A 14,292-nucleotide genomic window follows, 5' to 3' on the forward strand; every position below is an offset into this window, starting at 1 on the left:
AAACCCACTCCAATATTTTTACCTGGAAACTTCCATGGGCAGAGAAGCCTGGTGGGCTGCAAAGTCCATGAGGCTGCCAAGAGTCGGACATAACTGAGAGATTAAGCACACAAACGCACAGAGACTAGCAGATTAGAATAGGAATTGACTTGGACTTTGGGAGGCTGTGCGGTGAACTGGCCATAGCAGGCTTCAGAGTCAGAGAGACTTGCATTTGGATCCCTACTTTTCTGCCTGCTGCCTTGTGACCTTAACCTCTCCTAGACGCAGGCACCATAAAGCTCTGAAATGTGGCAAAAACTATAGATGAGACCCAGCTCGAACACTCTGAGTTTCTGCCACTTTGCTCTTTCAAGTGAACTGAAGAAAAGTGGAAAGGCAAGCAGGAAGGCAAGCTGGGCTCTCGGAGAGCCAGTGTGGGGCAGTCACCGAGGAGCTGTGCCCACTCTCCTGGTCTAGAGAGGAGATAACCACCCTGGCAGTGGGAATGATGCAGAAACAAAAGTCGGTAGCTTCAGCAGGTGGCATTTCTACAGGCTCCTCTAACCGGCCTCTGCTTAGCTGCTTCTGCCAGCTTTCATATCACTGCAAAAGACAGAGTATGGGACCAAATCTCTCTCTCTCTGCAACTTACTTCCCCTGATCCACAGTGCAACTCTCTTTCCTTCTCAGCGGTTATAACCCTGCCCTTCTTTCAAGACTCACCTCAGGGTTGCACACAATCCCTCAGCAGCTCCTCCCAACTGTGCTCCTACAGACAACCACCACCATCAGAGCCTCAGGCCTCTCCCACCTGGACTGGATCACCACTGGCTTTGATGAGCTTCTTTGGCTTCACACCAGCTCCATCTAATTCCCTTCCCATCCAGAAATTAGAGAGAAACATCAGCCAATACGGAAGGAAGCCATAGGTTTTTGTTTACTTCTCTCCAGACAACCTGGTCAGTGCTTCCATGATAGCTTAGCAGTAAAGAATCCACCTGCCAACGCAGGAGACACAGGTTTGATCCCTGAGTTGGGAAGATCCCCCTGGAGAAGGAAATAGCAACCTGCTCCAGTATTCTTGCCTGGGAAATCCTATGGACGGAGGAACCTGTTGGGCTACAGTCCATGGGGTCACAAAAGCATCGAACACAACTTAGCGACTCAATAGCAGCAACAAGACAACCTGGACATCTTTCAGTTTCCCTGACTCACCATACACTTCACACAAACACACAAACTCACTCCCTCCCTCACCCATTTCTCTTCCTCTGCCTGGATGATTTCTCCCCCTTTCTCAATCCAACTAATTTCTACTCACTCCCAGATTGCAACTTCCATGGCCAATTCTCAGGAAAATGTTCCCCAAGCCCTTATCCATCCCCACTTCCCAACTGCACTCAGAATTCCTCATAACTTTCTGTATTTTTCTTGGCTGCACTTAAGAGAAGTAGAAACGCTATGTTTATTTCTGTTGTGATTGGAGTGTGTCTCCTCTGCTAGGATATACACGGACATGAGATCAGGAACTGTTTTCTTCACCACTTTGTCTCCTCAGAGCACCAGGCATATAGTTGATGCTCAAACTTGATGTATGAATAAATGAAGCTAGCTAATTAATCCCGTAGCTCATTGCTGGTTCAGTATGGATTAGCACTTTGCATCTGGCCATCGTATGAACATCTCCCCAGAGACAGAAACTCTTATTCTTTGCCTCTGTTTCCCTAGTTGCCTTTCCCTTCTCCCAACTGTTGTATGAAGATGGGCATTTGGGGGAAAGGTCCTTTTTGGAAATTGGCAAGGAAGGTTTCTTCTTTTGTACCTAGAATCTAACTGTCTTTGTGCCCAAAGAGAATAAAAATATAAATACATGCCTTCCTTCATCTCTTGTCTACGCAAATGTTCCCAAATTAATACTACCCTGAAAGCCCCTGATCTCACCTGATCTTGGAAGCTAAGCAGAGTTGGGCCTGGTTAGTACTTGCATGAGAGACCAATGGGCATACCGGGTGCTGTAAGTCTTTTGGGCTTCCCCATTGACTCTGGGGGTAAAGAATCCCCCTGCAAAGCAGGAGATGCAGAAGACTCAGGTACAATCCCTGAGTTGGGAAGATCCCCTGGAGGAGGAAATGGCAACCCATTCCAGTATTTTTGCCTGGGAAATCCCATGGACAAAGGAGCCAGGCAGGCTACAGTCCATGGGGTCTTGAAGAGTAGGACACCACTGAGCATTCACACACAAAGAATATCTTGGGGGTGGCCTCAGTGATGATCATGGTTGTAATCAGAATGCTGTTGCAGTAGCCCATCAGTCCCTTCGGTCTGTTGTCTGTAAAGTGTTCAGAGCAGTGTCAGGGACATAAGAGCTCGACACCTGTTTGTTGAGGCTGCTATTTCTTTTCTTGTTTAATTAAATTAATTAATTTTAAATTTTGGCTGTGCTGGGTCTTCGTTGCTTTTCTCTAGTTGAGGCAAACAGGGGCTACTCTTTAGTCGCAGTTTGAGGGCTTCTCATTGCAGAGCACAGTCTCTAGGGCATATGGGCTTCAGTAGTTGTGGCTCCCAGGCTCTAGAGCACAGGCTCACTAGTTGCAGCACATGGGCTCAGTTGCATGTGGTATCTTCCTGGTCAAGGGATGGAAGCCATGTCTCCTGCACTGGCAGGCGGATTCCTCACCCCTCAGCCACCAGGGGAATCCAAGGCTGCTCTTTCTCTTTCTCCCCACACTGCCAGCCTGTCCATAAAAGTCTGGCTTGGTCCCAACTGGGTTCTTTTTTAACATGCCCAAAGAGCCCTCGTCTCCAAGTCCCATGGATGCACGTGGAGGAGGAGCCCAGCCTTCCCGTGTGGTCAGGGACAGCCTATACAGGAAGTGACTTGAGCTGAGATCTGAAGGATGAGGAGCTAGTTGTGCAAATATATGACTGAAGAGTGTTCAGGGCAGGAGGACTCACAAGGGCAAAGGTCCTGAGGTGGAAGTAATCAGCGCATTGGAGAAAGAAAACAAGGAAGCTGAAGGAAAATTAATAGGAAAGAAACACTAAAATTAACAGGAGGAAGTCACTCAAACTGGGCAATCAGGCAGAGAGTTTAGGTTTTGTTCTAAAGGTGGTTCTAAGCAATTGGACGTTTTTAAACAACAGACCAACAGTCTGATTTATGTGTAAAATATCATTCCATACAAATCAAAACTACAATGAGGTATCACGTCACACTAGTCAGATTGGCCATCATTGAAAACTCTAGAAAACAATAAATGCTGGCAAGGGTGTGGAGAAAAAGGGAAGCCTCCTACACTGTTGGTGGGGATTTATTAATAAATTAGTACAGCCAAAGGAGAACACTGTGGAGGTTCCTTAAAAAACTAAAAGCAGAGCTACCATATGACTTTGCAATCCCATGCCTGGCATATATCTGGAGAAAACCATAATTCAAAAGGACACATGCACCTCAGTGTTCATTGCACCGTTATTCACAATAGCCAAGACATGGACGCAACTTAAATGTCCATTGACAGAGGAATGGGTAAAGAAGATTGGTACATATATACAATGGAATATTATTCAGTCATTAAAAGAGTGAAATACTATCATTTGCAGCAACATGGATGGACCTAGAGATTATCATACTAATTGAAGTAAACCAGACAGAGAAGGAGAAATATCACATAAAATGTCTTTCTGATTGGTGTCTAGAGAATGAATTGGAAGGAGAAGGGTGCAATAATGGATATGAGGGGAAAACTTCGAGTCCGTGGAACCTCAGACAAGTCATCTGATCTTTCTGATCCTCAGTTTCCTCATCTGTAAAATGAGAAGAAGAAAACCTACCTCTGAGGCACCTGAGAATTAACTGATATAATAACTTCAGTGTCCCCTACACAAAATAATTCCCCATTCAGTATAGTCTACTGTTAGCTCCCTTTTCTGGGAGAGGAATTCTCCAAGATTTCTTACATGTATTTAATTCTTTTATAACGTAAATATTGATAGTCTTTGTTATCAAAACTTTGAGACATTAATTGACTACAGAAGGTGTCTCTGGACCAGTTATAACAAAATGCTATTCTGATGGGAATCCTGTTCTAGCAATATAGTCAGGGTTTTCCTTTGTTGTGACTTTACGCCCTTTAGGGTGTGAGCTGCTGCTCTGAAGATTGCAGACTGTCCTTGGAAAGTAAACCATGTCTCCAGAGCAAGACTGTTGATGTCCATTTTGGACAGTTGTGGGTGCCTGATTAGGTGGGTGATCACACAAGGCAATTGTTCTCTAGACAGTATCCCCTTTTGCAACAGGCAAGTCCACCAGCTAAGCTGCTGCCAATCTGGGCGCTTCCAAGCAACTACCATGTCAAAGCAACTGCTCTGCCTAAACACACACACTATCTTATTTCCAGACAAATGCAAGCACGTTTCAGATGATGGGTTTTTTCTTCTTAGACTGCGTTAGATGTATTTCATGGGAATTGTGATGATAGATTGGAGACTGTGTTTCGCTTTCTGTTTTCTCCCCAGTGTGAATAAAGTCTCATTTTCAAAAAGGTAAAATCATAACTCTCATTCTAATATGAAGTGAACTCACGTCAAGGATTTTATTAAACTGATTAATTAATGAGGGAACCGGAAAAAGGTTAAAATCAGGTCAAGGGGCATTTGAGGAGCTAGCTATTTGTAGGCAGTACAGTACCATTGCTGTCATTATAACAGGTGGGGTTTTGTGTTGTTGTTTGGGATTTTTTGAGAACCGTGTAGCTTACAGAAAGAGCTTGGGTCTGAGAGTTAGGAGATTGTTTGTATCTTGATCCTGGCCATGTAGACTAGTCACTCACCCTCTGTGTCTTTGTTTCACTGCACGTGAATAAATGAGCATTAATGGAGCCTCTGTTCTGAGCCTGGGTCCATGCTCAATGCTGCGAGAGAACAGCAAGTCGAGCAAGATGTGGTCCCAAAAGTCATGGAGCTTCCAAGCCAAGCCAGGAGAAAAGCAGCAACCAGGCAACGAGCAAGAGAATCGTTTTGACAGTTTGCAGCCAAGCTTTACTGAGCACCAGGCGCTGTTCAGTGAGCTTTCTATACCTGTCAACCCATTTAATTAATAACTTTGTGAGGCAGAGGTGGCACTAGTGGTAAAGAATCTGCCTGCAGTGCAGGAGATTCAAGTAGACATGGGTTCAATCCCAGGGTCAGGAAGATCCCCCGGAGGAGGAAATGGCAACCCACTCCAATATTCTTGCCTGGAGAATCCCATGGTCAGAGGAGCCTGGAGGGCTACAGTCCAAAGGGTCTGAATGAGTCAGACATGACTGAGTGACTGAGCACACTTACATGAGGTAGATAATGCTATTATTCCCATTTTACAGTCAAGGAAACTGAGGCCCAAAGATAGTGGCTAATTTACTTAAGGGCACAGAGCTAGGAAGTCAGAGCCAGGATTTCAACCTAGTTCTGCGCTAGGCTGCCATCTACTTTATAACTCAGGTGGGTCATTTGTTCAGTCACTCAGTGGTGTCCAAGTCTTTGTGACCCATGGACTGCAGCATCATCTGGATCTAGCTCAAAGTCATGTCCATTGAGTCAGTGATAAGTAAGACTACCTGGAAGTTCTGACGTTTCACCTGAGACTCTCCTCACCTCCCCAAGTATGGCTAGAGATAAATTGGACAAACAGCAGGGACGAGAGTCTATGGCGGGGTGGGGGGGGGTGCGGTGGGAGGGGAGGAAATGAGATAAAGGAGCATCTGTGACTGTGTTCTAAGCAAGTGGTGTGGCAGTCTTGGTTCTTGGCAATAACAATGACTGTGAATTCTTTCTCTCCCATCTCCAGACCCTCTTGGCCAAGGCACTTTATGACAACCACCCTGACTGCGCCGATGAGCTGGCTTTCTGCAGAGGAGACATCCTGACCATTCTGGAACAAAACGTGCCGGAAAGCGAAGGCTGGTGGAAGTGTCTGCTCCACGGGAGGCAAGGCCTGGCCCCTGCCAACCGCCTCCAAATCTTAGCAGAGGCCCCCACAGACAGGCCTCGTCCCCCTTTCCTGAAAGGCCTGGACAATGCTCCCGCCATCTCCCAGGAGACCTACGAGGTGCCTACCCTGCTCAACCCCACATCTCCTGTGTACGAACAGATGAAGAGTTGGGTAGAGGGGCCCCCGCCTCCCACAGTCCAAGTCTACGAAGTCCCTGAGCCACCTGCCTGTGCCAGAATCGTCTGTGAAAAGACCCTAAGTTTTCCAAAACAGGTAAGTACATTTCCAGACAGAAGAAATAGGTCAAAAGGTAGGCAGCACCCAGGGCCTAAATAACCTTCAATTGTGGGTATCAGGAGAGCAAACATATAGGATAGGAACCAGACAGCTGGGGTGATTGGGTTGTCGTTAACACTCTGGGTACCCTGGTGGTTCCTGGCTTGTCAAGACACCCACACTTTGCAGGAAACTGAATGCTTAGTTGAGCTGAGTCTGAAAGAATGACAACATGCACAGTGGTCTCTTTTTACACTAGGAAGAAACATTAGTTAAATGGAGGGGTTGAATTTCCATGGGTCAAAGGCAAGAAATCACTCATCAGATTTAAAATATGTGTTCCTTTCAACCTAGAAAGAATTTCCAGAATTGTTGCAGAAATATACAAGAAAGCAGAAATATACAAGAAAGCAGAAATATATCTGAATGAGGAAGTCATAGCCATTACAGTATTATTTGTTATAGAGAAAAATTCTAGTTGCCTAAAGGAATATTCATGGAGGATTGATTACATAACTTTTGGCAGTACCCTACGACAAGCCACTATGTGTGTGTGTGTGTGTGTACTGCAGTTGTGGGGGGGAAAATGAAATTAGTTCTATAAGGTATTTATAAGGGAGGGAGAAAGAGCCATTTAAATAAAAACCTAACAAACAAAGCAAAAGAAACTTTAAAAAGTGTGTGTATATATGTGTGCATTGAAAAGAACACACACCAGCAGTGGTCACCCTTTGGAAGTGGAACTGGTTAAGGAGAAAGTGAAAGAAGTCATTAAACAGGGATCTGTATTTGCTTCGGTGTCCCCTGCACCTTGGACATGCCTAGCCTGGGGTGGGTACTTGATAAATATTTGATGAACAAAGACACTAAGAGGTTGATGTGTGTGTTATATAGAACATGTATTACATCTGTAATTTTTAAAAAGCAACATTTTTTTTAAAGCAGAGGAAAAGAAGCACTTCGTAAATGAAGAATGAAACATTTTTTTAAAGTAGGAGAGGAAGGGACTTCCCTGGTGGTCAAGTGGTTAAGATTTCGCCTCCCAATGCAGAGAATGCAGGTTCAATCCCTGGTTGCGGAGCTAAGATCCTACATGCCTTGGGGCTAAAAACCCAAAACGTAAAATAGAAGTAATATTGTATAAAATTCAATAAAGACTTTAAAAATGGTCCACATCAAAAAAAAAAAAAAAAAGACGAAAGAAGGAGGAATTGAAAAAATTTAATGCACTGTTTCCTCTAAGCCCCGGCCTTCATGAGGTGTTAAGAATGCAGCACAGTCTTGCATGGTCTTCAGTCACTGCGAGCATTTCCTGCCATCACACACTTCGCTTTCAGCTCAGATGACACATCCCATCTGGCCTCAGCTCTGCACAGAGGTCCTGATGAGGCCCTAGGCCAGGAGAGGCCACTCCTCCCATGTATGTGCTGCCCCTCCTCCCAGGAATGTCCCACTTACCCTGCAGGCCTCCTCCACACCAGCTTCCTCTTTGATTCCTTAAGAGACTTTTTTAAAGTCTTTATTGAATTTGTTACAATATTGCTTCTGTTTTATGTTTTGGGGGGTTTGGGGGAGTGGGGGGGCACGTGGGATCTTAGCTCCCTGACCAGGGATGGAACCTGCTCATCCTGCACTGGAAGGTGAAGTCTTAACCTCTGGACCATTAGGGAAGTCCCTAAGAGATTCTGAACACTGCAGATTGCCTGCCTCCCCGGGCTGCCAGGCAGATGACCCGCATTACACAGAACAGTTGCCCCTCTAGGTGCCGACTACGAACACCAGAAAGAGGTGGCTGATTGTCCTACAGCCATCCGTGAGGTGGGCCTGAAGTCCCTTTTCTGGAACAACTGGCCCAAATCTAGGCCTGGCACGCTCAGCTGTCACCCGAGCAGCTGACCCAGAGTGGGGCCTGGGTGCTGGCTCCTCTGAGAGCAAGTGGCCTGGGCTGAAGTTAATTGAGTTGCTCCCTGATAGCTCAGTTGGTAAAAAATCTGCCTGCAATGCAGGAGACCCTGGTTGGATTTCTGGGTCGGGAAGATCTGCTGGAGAAGGGCAAGGCTACCCACTCCAGTATTCTTGGGCTTCCCTTGTGGCTCAGTTGGTAAAGAATCTGCCTGCAAAGTGGGAGACCTGGCTTCAATCCCTGGATTGGGAAGATCCCCTGGAGAAGGGAAAGGCTACCCACTCCAATATTCTGGCTTGGAGAATTCCATGGACTGTATAGTTCATGGGGTCACAAAGAGTTGGACACGACTGAGCGGCTTTCACTTTCAAAGGAAAGAAAAAAAATAAATCAAAGGCCAAGTGGGACAAACTGAGAGAGTAGCATTTACGTGTATACACTACCATGTGTAAAACAAATAGCTAGTGGGAAGCTGCTGTATAGCACAGGGAGCTCAGCTCAGTGCTCTGTGATGACCTAGAGGGCTGGGATGGGGATGGGGGTGAGAGGGAAGCTCAAGAGGGAGGGGATATATGTATATATATAGCTGATTCATGTTGTTGTACAGCAGAAACTAACACAACATTGTAAAGCAATTATGCTCCAATTAAAAAAATTTTTTTAATCTAAAGTCATTTTCCCTGCCCCCTAAAAGCACAGCAGGTGCAAAGTCTGCAGTTTGCTGGGGACTCTGAACCCCCAGGACCGTGCCAGGCACCTGCGAGATGCTCCATAGACATTTGTGGAATGAATGAAATGACCGGATCCAACATAACCATGGGCTCACTGTCAACTTCTAGACTGATGTTGGTATAAAAAGAGAGATGAATTGACCATCCTAACTCAGAAAAGGGTCAGGGCGTTAGCTGTAAGATTCGTTCTTGACTTGAAGCTTGGAGACCTCACTGGTGCAGGCTGTGGCCATGGACAGAAACCACAGCCACTGAAGGGGATTTCAGAAGCCAGGGGCTCCTCACCACTCAAGCAGGTCTTGAGGTGGCCCCAGTAGAACACTTGGGGAACTTTCCTGCCTTTTATTCCTGCCTAAGCTCCCTCCATCACTGCCCTATCTATATTTTGGCACTCTCCCTACTCCCTTTTTCATTGCCTTCTCTGTGCTTGAGGGTCTTTTAAAGCAAGCAATGTCATCTGCAGCTTAGAAATCAGGAATCCAGGTTCACTTGGTTTCTGCGGCAGCCACGGCCATGCTGGGTGACTGGAGACATCACAGCAGCCCTCTGGACTTATCTTTCTTACTCTGTATCAAGAGAGGGTTCAGTTCAGTTCAGTCATGCAGTCGTGTCTGACTCTTTGCGACCCCGTGGACTGCAGCATGCCAGGCTTCCCTGTCCATCACCAACTCCTGGAGCTGGCTGAAACTCATGTCCATTGAGTCGGTGATGCCATCCAACCATCTCATCATTTCTGAGTTCACCTCAAACTGTAGCTTTTGGTGATTCTGAGTAATCTTGCTTCTTCCTCTACTACAAGAAGGAAGGAGCTAGAAGGATGTAATAATAACTTAAGAATCTTCTGATCTACAGAAGGCAGGCATCTCCTCCCCACTTGGGTAATCCAATGGTGAGCTTTGACTCTGAGACCGCTGAGAAAATAACATTCTGAGCAGAAGCAGACGTTGGTAAAACTAAGCAAGCCTAGCCAGTAGCTTTGAGCTGTTTTCCAATGGGAGTTTATAGGCTTGGCACACAGCCCGGGGGACCCGTTTCAGAGATTCCCTTTATACTCAGGTTGAACATCTCTAGACTTATGTTAGCCAAAATTAAAAACCAAGAAGGTGAAAATATGTCCCTTGTCTCAAGTTGTCCTTCTCAGGGACTCTGCATCTTTCTAGCTGGAAGAGACCTCTGTAGATCTGAGAGAAAAAGAGACCTCTTTCTTTAGATGAGAACAACTCTCCATTTTACAAATGAGGAAATTGATTCCCTGGGAGGTGGGAGACACATCCAAGGTCATATCCTGATGAACACCAGAAACTAAAATTTCTTTGTTGTGTCTGTGTCTGTCCACACCCCTGGCCTGCCAACAACCAAGACAGAGCCCTTGGCACGCTCTTGATCTAGTTCACCTGGCTCTGTGGCTGATACTATCTATTAATGTTTTATTGAAGTTTAACCTCTAGATCCTCAGAGTACATAGTTCAGTCACTAGTATCCGAATCCAGAAACAATGAAACCAGCACCCCAGAAGCCCCCTCCCACCTCTCCCAGCCACTTCCCCCCAGGGTAACCACAATCTTGAGCTTTGTTTTACTTTTTATTCCAACTTCCTTAATATAATACACTGGCCTCTCTTAAAAAAAAAAATGACCATACAAAGAAGATATTTGATTTTGGTTTAAATTCAGAAAGGGTAATCTTTTGTATTTCAAGTAAAAAGATCAGATTTCCTGATGAAATCTACTTTTAGGTTTAAATTGCTTGTAGATCCTCTAGTTCTTGAACTAGAGTTTCCTTCTGTCCCCTAAACCTTTCAAAACCATGTTTCTCAAAAACATGTTCCTTAGTTCCCATCTACGTTTTCCAAGAAAACTGGGCATTTCGGAACTGGCTTCTTTCCACCTACAATTCCAAACCAAGGAAAGTCCCATCATAGGCTGTAGGTTGTCCCTTGGGTGAGTGTGACCCACAAAATCAGCTCCATAAATAAAATTCTGAGAACATCAGAATCACCTGGGGGCCCTGACAATACTGCAGTTTCCCAGGCTCTTCAGAGATTCTGTGCAATGGATATGGGGCCCAGGAATCTGCATTTCCAACCCACTTCCCAGATGAGGCTGATCCACATGGTGAGAAAGACTACCCCCCATCACAGACCTCCCCACCAGTGTCTTGCTGTCTCCAGTCTCAGAACAAAGGGTCTCCAATGAGAGGTGCCCAGAGAATGTCCTAGCACATTAGTGCTGCCTTTGCTGTTTCATGGTCCATGGATGCGGTGGTAACATTTCTTTCCTTCTGTTCTTCTTTTTCTCCCCAAGGCTGTCTTCATGATTCCCAGACCTGCTCGGACCTCATTACCAGCCCTGGCTTGCCAGGTGTACGACGTGCCTGCCCAGAGCCGGTGCCCACCAATCCTGAAGGTAAGCCTCATCTGTGGCCCTGCTCCACCCCAGTTTCTCCGTCTAAATCGTGGGCTCTCAGCGTCACGCTGAACTTGCATTTCAGTTTTACCATTGAGAGATCTTTGGAGCTTCAGTTCTGACTCCAAGGGACCCATCACCACTCAGAAACCAGCTTTGTGGCCAGGGAACCCAGACATGCTCAGAAGAATATTACTATTATTTGAATTCTAAATATTTAAAAATGTTTCACTTCTCATTTGTAATACTTTATATCCATGCATATATACACACTGGAGAAAGGATTGGCAACCCACTCCAGTTTTCTGGCCTGGAGAATACCATGGACAGAGAAGCCTTGTCGGCTACAGTCCATAGGGTCACAAAGAGTCAGACACGATTGAGTGACTAATACAACAATATACACACACACCTATATACACATATCTGCATTTTCAAAAAAGTAATAGTAACATGAAGGATATACATCATAGTCTTAACATTATTGTTGGTTATCTTAACACTGATCATCTCTGGGCGGGGGGGAATTTCAGAGTTTTCTTGTTTTTTTTTACCTTACTTGAATGTAACTGGTACATCAGTTTTGTAAGACATACTTCCTATAATCAGAAAACAACTTCACTCACTTCTTAGCCCATTAGAACTGCCCCATGGCCATGCTCTCCCCTGCCCACCAAGCATAGGAGAATGGCCTGGGTGCTTCAGCCACACCTGCTTCCTGGAACCATGCCCAGAGACTGAGGTTTGAGATCTCGGGTGGGCCCTGGGCAGTAGGAATTTTAAAGCTCCCAGCTGGTTCTCAAGCTCAGCCAGGGCTGAGAGCCACAGCTTCAGTCAAAATTAAAATTCAGGCTGGTTCGGTGACTTCCTGGTCGCTCACAGGTAGTAAGACGTCTTGGTGGAGGAATTTAATGTTCCGAGCAGGCAGTACCAAACTTCCCCCTGCCTATAAAGAGAAAGGAGGAGACTTGGAGGAGACTCACAGCCTGACTCTCTCCAAAGAAACCCTTCTTGGGAATTCTCTGGTGGCCCAATGATTAGGACTCTCACTGCCAAGGGCTCGGGTTCAGTCCCTGGTCGGGGAAATAAGATACCACAAGTCATGATGTGCAGCTAAAAAAAAAAAAAAAACTCAAAACAAAAACCCTCTCCAAACTTCAGCTTCGTTTCTCTTTCTTTGCAAAACCTGTTCTGGTGCTCTTTCACCTTACCTTGCAATATGGAACCTATTTTGCACGTCCTAATATATGTATTTCCTAATTATTGCACCTCCCCCACAAATGTCTTTTATCTCTAGAGGTGCCATGTCTTTTGCTCATTACTGGGTGTACATATGTCACTTAGTTCAGTGGCTAGTCATTAGTGGGCACTTAGTAAATATTTGCAGGATTAATACATGAGTCATAAGCACAGGAAAATTTCTACTGGGAAAAACAAGAAAGAAAAAAAACAGTAAATTCCAACCTCATATTTAGTCTTCTCCCTGGTAGCTCAGAGGTTAAAGCGTCTGCCTCCAATGCGGGAGACCCGGGTTCAGTCCCTGGGTCGGGAAGATCCCCTGGAGAAGGAAACGATAACCCACTCCAGTATTCTTGCCTGGAGAATCCCATGGACGGAGAAGCCTGGTAGGCTACAGTCCACGGGGTCGCAAAGAGTTGGACACGACTGAGTGACGGAACGGAACGAATTCAATCTTAAGGTGAACTTATACAAGGAAATGAACTGCTGTTTTTAACTCAGACAACTGCAGCTAATTCTCTCTATAGCTTGTCCCCACCTTCGATTGAGAAGGTGCCTTTTCTTTTAAAACACAAAGCCCATTGTTGAAAATATACTCAGAAAGCACACACTTGCGCCATAAAACCATCATGACTGAAAGCCCCAAAGTCTTCAGTGATTTGTGTTTTAACTTGGAAAAAAAACAAAACACCAGCGTTGAGATGGTTTGTGATTTGCTGCCACCAGGAAGGAAAATTCCAGGTTGACCTTCTTCGTGGTCTTTTCCCAGGAGCCAGGCATGCAGCAGCTATATGATATTCCCCCTAGCCCCCAAAAGGCAGCACTGGGTCCCCCGGCCAGCCAAACAAATGTAAGTATGATCGGCACTGAGATCTGAGACTGTGCAAACCTGAACCGCCTCTGGGAAATGTTGTTTGCTTGGTCAGAATTAGGAACGCAAATCCCTCATAGCAGAATTCACTTCACTGGAGGCAAAACTTGTAACTGCGACGGTGTTCAGGAACCAGACAAGTCATGTGGTCTAGATAAATCCTTTGACTTCTGTACACCTCCATTTCTCTTTACAAACTTACTGTGAGAATTGACATAATCCCTGCAAAGGACCTAGTACAGTGCTTGGCACAGAGCGAGAGCTCAGGAGACTTGAGATAAATGCTTCTTCTTGCAATCTACCTTGGAGACATGTTGCGTTGAGGTAGGTTTTTATTTGTATGGAGGGAAGGTGACTTAACTTGAAATCTGTAATCCATGCTTATCAATGGATTCTGTCACATGCATAAAATAAATACACCTATGCCCAAGGTGGGCTCTTCAGGTGGCGCTAGTGATAAAGATCCCACCTGCCAATGAGGGAGACATTCTCTCCCTGGGTCAGGAAGATCCCCTGGAGGAGGGCATGGCAACCCACTCCAGTATTCTTTCCTGGAGAGTCCCATGGACAGAGGAGCCTGGCGGTCTACAGTCCATGGGTTGCAGAGAGTGGGACATGGCTGAAGTGACTCAGCAAACAGGCACTCATGCCCAAGGTGGCTTCTCAGCAGTGTCATGAGGGATGCACGGGAATTTGTTAGATGGAAAGCACGGGGTTGAGTGGACACTGAGAGCAGAGGAACCAGCTTGGACAGAATTAAATATAGCCATGCAGGAGAGCATTTTGGGTTCAGAGAAAGGTAAGCAGCCTGAGTTGCTGGACCTTGAAGGAGGGGAGTGCCAGGCATGGTGGCAGAGGCAGAGAGCAAGGAGGCTCAGAAGGAGGCTGGAGCCAGACTGTGAAGGGCTTGAGTGGTG

At 45.8% G+C, this 14,292-nt stretch overlaps 1 protein-coding gene across 2 annotated transcripts in view; it reads left to right on the forward strand.

Moving 5' to 3' along the window:
- CASS4 (Cas scaffold protein family member 4) overlaps nucleotides 1–14,292 on the forward strand; it is a 40,477-nt gene that overhangs the window by 16,707 nt on the left and 9,478 nt on the right. For both annotated transcript variants that reach the window (XM_088843894.1, XM_055434422.2), the window contains 3 exons: nucleotides 5,807–6,223; nucleotides 11,164–11,265; nucleotides 13,274–13,354. In XM_088843894.1, coding sequence (XP_088700020.1) covers nucleotides 5,807–6,223; nucleotides 11,164–11,265; nucleotides 13,274–13,354 — 600 coding nt within the window. The remainder of the gene's footprint in view (nucleotides 1–5,806; nucleotides 6,224–11,163; nucleotides 11,266–13,273; nucleotides 13,355–14,292) is intronic.

The sequence above is a fragment of the Moschus berezovskii genome, chromosome 15 (assembly GCF_049115385.1).
Source record: "Moschus berezovskii isolate FMDL1 chromosome 15, NW_MosBer_1.0, whole genome shotgun sequence".
NCBI lineage: Eukaryota > Metazoa > Chordata > Mammalia > Artiodactyla > Moschidae > Moschus > Moschus berezovskii.